The 4551-nt window shown below is 44.6% G+C and overlaps 1 protein-coding gene across 1 annotated transcript in view; it reads left to right on the top strand.

The window, feature by feature from the left end:
• The first annotated feature begins 196 nt into the window (after positions 1-196).
• Positions 197-4551, top strand: part of LOC118337810 (cryptochrome-1-like) — an 11503-nt gene continuing 7148 nt past the window's right edge. Inside the window, exon 1 of the mRNA XM_035674921.1 lies at positions 197-1096. Coding sequence (XP_035530814.1) covers positions 939-1096 — 158 coding nt within the window. The 5' untranslated portion in view covers positions 197-938. The remainder of the gene's footprint in view (positions 1097-4551) is intronic.

Here is a 4551-nt window from a genome sequence, read left to right as displayed (position 1 = left end):
TCTTTATTTGTATATTAACTATAAGCAGTCAGTAACATCACCACATGTTCACCGTGCACGTTAGCAGGCGCGTCAGTATTTAGGGCAGCAGAAAAGCACGCTGCAGAAACGTGACCACGCCGAGCCGACGCGTTCGGCGGCCTGGACCAATCAGAGAGCTCGGCGGCTGTTGCGCGTACAGCGTGTGGGCGGAGTCACGCACGACTGTAGGTGCGGTGAAGAGGTTGAGCGGCTACTCGCAGACGTCGGAGGAGCGTTTACTTTCTGCTTTTTTAGTCCTTCCTTTAAAGAAAACTCAACAAACAACCCGCTCGGTAGTTGAGGGACGAGGCACACGAAGCAAAGACGCAGTCACAGCAGCTAAGTATTTGCCCGCGGTACGTTTAGGACGACGAATTTAGCCAGAATTAGTATTTTACATAACCAGCTTTTCACGGCGGACGGATCCTTGCCACCGTGTCTTGTGGTCGTTAAACTGCACCAAACGTCAAATTACTACGCTAGTTAACTCTTGTTCAAGTGTTAGTTAAATAACACTCGCAGACGCGTTTTTTTTAGTACGCGTTTAGTTGTTATTTATATATAAATATATTATTTTTTTGCGTCAATTCAGAAAAACAAGTTATACAACAAGCAACGCCGGTGCTCGTCATCAGCGAACCGCGGTCCTAAAGCCCGCCGTGTTGCTAGGTCACATTTCCGTGCCCAAATGGTTCAGCAGACATCGGTTTTTAAATTCTTCGACATTATGGAAAAAGTCCTGTTAGAACAAGGTTAATTGCTATTTAAAAAAAAAAATAACTTTAAAAAAAAAAAAATATTTGGATTGTTTTTTTTTTTTTCTTGGATCTACTTTTTTTTCGAGAGGAGTGAGCACACAAACAAACAAACAAACAAAAAAAAGAGTTATCCAAAAAAAGGACTCGTCCAGTTGAGTAATGGTCATTAATACGATACACTGGTTCAGGAAGGGCTTGCGGCTCCACGACAACCCGTCGCTCAAGGAATCTGTGCTGGGAGCGGATACTGTCCGCTGCGTCTACATCCTCGACCCCTGGTTCGCAGGTTCTTCCAACGTCGGGATCAACAGGTGGAGGTGAGCGAAAACACAAACAAAATCCACGTGCAGTAGAGAACACCTGCACCAGTACACACCGCAGCTCTTCAGTGTGCAGCCGTGCACATCTGGATGCTTTTTGAGTCATGCAAATGTGGTAATCGATCAGTTTTATGCACTTTGAGGTCAGGTAATCAATAATGGAGCCACTTTTCTACCAAACGTGTGCTGCTTCCAGCTTCTTTTCATGTGAGGTTTTGCAGCTTATGTGATTATAAAGTAGCACACTCTGTGTTTGGGGCTGTTGTCACTTTTAATCATTTGTTTTGGAGAAAATAATGAGTGGATTAACCAAGAAAGTAGACTAAAGAACAGATTTAATGCAGTGTATTTTAACTGTTGCAGTGTAACTGATGCTTGTTGGTGTCACAGTAACCTACTAAATGTTATTATATAAATAATCTATCAGATTTAGTACAGCATTGTCAAACAGGTTGCTCTTACAATCTTGTTCTTTATGATTTTTGCAGAATATTTGACAAATACTGATAAAAATGAATAAATTGATTTGTTAAATTGGATAATATTAAAGTGTTTGGCTTTTATTACGTGGATTAATTCATGACTAATACATTATATCAATATACCAGGCATCATAATCATAATACATAATGGGGAATTATTGCTATCGGCGTCAGTGAGTGACTGATAGGTACTGTGTGTCTCTTACATCATGAGTTGTGGCCCTGGTGGTGAATGAAACTGTGCTTACAGTAAAGCAAACATCAGTTATACCTTCAGCTCCATGATTAAAGGAGGAAACGTCAGTAACACGTCATTAAAATGTTCCTTTGTCTTCTTCAACGGGTGACTTAGAGCTCAGATTCAGTATCAGTAGTGTCGGTGTGTTGATCCTCACCCTCCCTGTCAGACTATAATGACCAAAAATCAATGCGTTATCATCATGTTTGGTTGCCGTGCAGAGCTGGTCTGTGTTACTACAGCGTAGCAGCGTCAGTGGCGTTCAGATCGTTGGTTATTTCTTCCACAGAGACTTGGCAGGGACCTTTCCCATGTCCCAAGAGACCAGAAACACAGACTCAATGAGTCCCTCACATTCGCCAGAGCTGAGAATAATGGATCAACGAGCTTTGTTTGAATCTCTTCACGTTCATTCAGTAATGGACAAGTTGTCTGTCTGGACAGGAGCGGTCAAAAGAGAGTTTGGATGGTGAAAGTTCAACACGTCAGGGGTAGATCGTCTCCAATGGCAGGACGGAGTGCCTCGTTTAAAACTCTTCAGCCGGTGTCGTATGAGTGCCGGTCCGAAGCTTTACGAGCTCACGTGACGAGCGATAAGGAGCAGTTAGCGGAGGGTTTCCTAACCTTTAACCTTCCCCTGTTCTACCCCCCCAGCACACACCCTGAGGTAACCGCACTGTTACGAGTTCATCCTGTCAAAACAAACAGTGACCCAGACAGTTGTTCATCACCACCACAGCTGCTGAATGGATGCTGAGGTGCAGTGGGTGTTTTTTCCTTTCCCGCTGTGCGCTCTGGTTTGCGTCGCGCTCCCATGCCGTCACTGGGAGAGTAGGGCAGCAGCAGCAAAGGCGCGCCTGTTATGGAGCATCCATGTTATGTAACAGGAGCCTGAGGTGACGCAGAGCTCACATGCAGACCGCTCAGTACGCCCTGATTCATTCCCTCTTCACACACATTATGAGACATTATCAAACCCTTCATCTGTAAAAGCAGCAGGAGGGCACAGAGGAACACACATTTACAGGGTCAGAATCAGTCCGTTTGTGATTGTTGCTGTAGCATACACTCAGTTGCCTTATACAGAGAGGTGTTAATGTTATTCAGCCCACTCTCATTGATGGAAATGGAATAGTAGTACAAATTCAACACCAAGTTGTCAACCAAAACTCCTCTAAAAGCGCTTTAAACAAAAACTGCACATTATAACCTTGGTGAAGGGGGGGGCCGATCTGCAGGGCCGCTGTATTGGACTGCGTTAAGTGCCCCTACAGTCGAGTGTTACAAACAGGGCATGTTCTGGATCAGAGCTGAGTAATGATGTGCCACAGTGGGAGAAACAGAAGATCTGTGGCATTACAGCAGCTGTTCGTACTCACACCGTAACGATGTTTCTGTGTGACGTCTGGGATCAGCACTCGTTCCTGCACTAACAGCTGAGGAAGTGAGCAGAATAAAAACACAATCACAATAACTTTCCCCGCCGTGGCGTAAGTAGGTCAGTGTGTGAGTAGTGAACCTTTGGCCCTTCTCGTCTTATTGACCTGCTTCTGCAAGAGACCCCAGCTATCTGTGGAGCAGCGCAACACATCTGCCTCCCTCTGATGTCCTCTGTTCAGGCTTGATGCTGCACACTGTTAGGCTGGTCCACAGACTCCTGTGCTCTGGGTTTGGAGTTAGTTGCTCAGTGAAAGGGTGGAGTGCCCACAGGATGGAAAAACCCCGACAGATGACCGAGTTGTGTTGTGTGTTACAGTACAGCTTTGTCTTTATCTACACGCCCAGATGAACATGGATTAAACCTTTGTGTTGGAGTCAGATGCTGTGAGTCTGTTGGCAGCGTCGAGGAGAGAAAGCTACGCATGAGCTCAACTCCCAGGGCCTGATGTTAGAGGGCCATTCAGGGGCCATCAGATAAAACTGTGCTCCTAACAGCTTCCAGATGTGAATGTAGAAAGAAAAACACCACTCAGTGGATGTTAAGTAAAAAGGTTTAAAATAGGAACTCCCCCTGTGAACACTTCCTGTGAACACTTCCTCTGCTCCCATGCAACAGACACACACTGCTGTATCAGTAATGTCATTAACCAACAGTGTGATTGTATCATGAAGATGTGATTATATGGGCTTTATGCTTGGTACCATGACTCTGCAGAAATGTTGGCAGACAATAATAATAATATTTTGAGTGGAGAACTGTATAATGTCCGGTAATGTGGTCGCAGTTCTCATTTTTTAGAGATCCTTGTCAAACATGTTGTGTATTTCTATGAAAAATCAACATCAGCCTCATTTACAGTGGTGAATATAGAACATATAAATATATAAGAAGTTAAATAATAACCAGTATCCACGTAAGCATGGTTTCCACTGTGATTGACTCTCTAATAACAAAAGATGGAGCAACAAGCATCCAGAATATCCCAGAATCCACTAAAATGAATGCACAGCGACATGATGTCATCCTCTGTGCTTCATAACGTCGTAGGGTTTCTAAACTGAATTGTTCACATCGCGGTTATAAACAGTGAGAACGGTAAAAGACCCGGTTAGACCCGGATGGTTCAGGAAGCTTCCACCTACCAACTTTGGTGACTATGGCAACAGCACGGGAAGCAGCGCATTACTGCCGCTCTGCCTGCCTGTGTGTGTGCACCTGTGGGTGGGTGTGTGGGTGGGTGTGTGTGGGCGTGTGTGGGTGTAGGTTTTTTTATGTAGAAAAGTGAATGATC

This window comes from Morone saxatilis, unplaced genomic scaffold (genome assembly GCF_004916995.1).
Source record: "Morone saxatilis isolate NCDOM2014 unplaced genomic scaffold, NCSU_SB_2.0 Contig10, whole genome shotgun sequence".
In the NCBI taxonomy this organism is placed as follows: Eukaryota; Metazoa; Chordata; class Actinopteri; family Moronidae; genus Morone; species Morone saxatilis.
The sequence above is the reverse complement of the archived record's forward strand: the minus strand, read 5'-3'. Positions and strand labels throughout refer to the sequence as shown.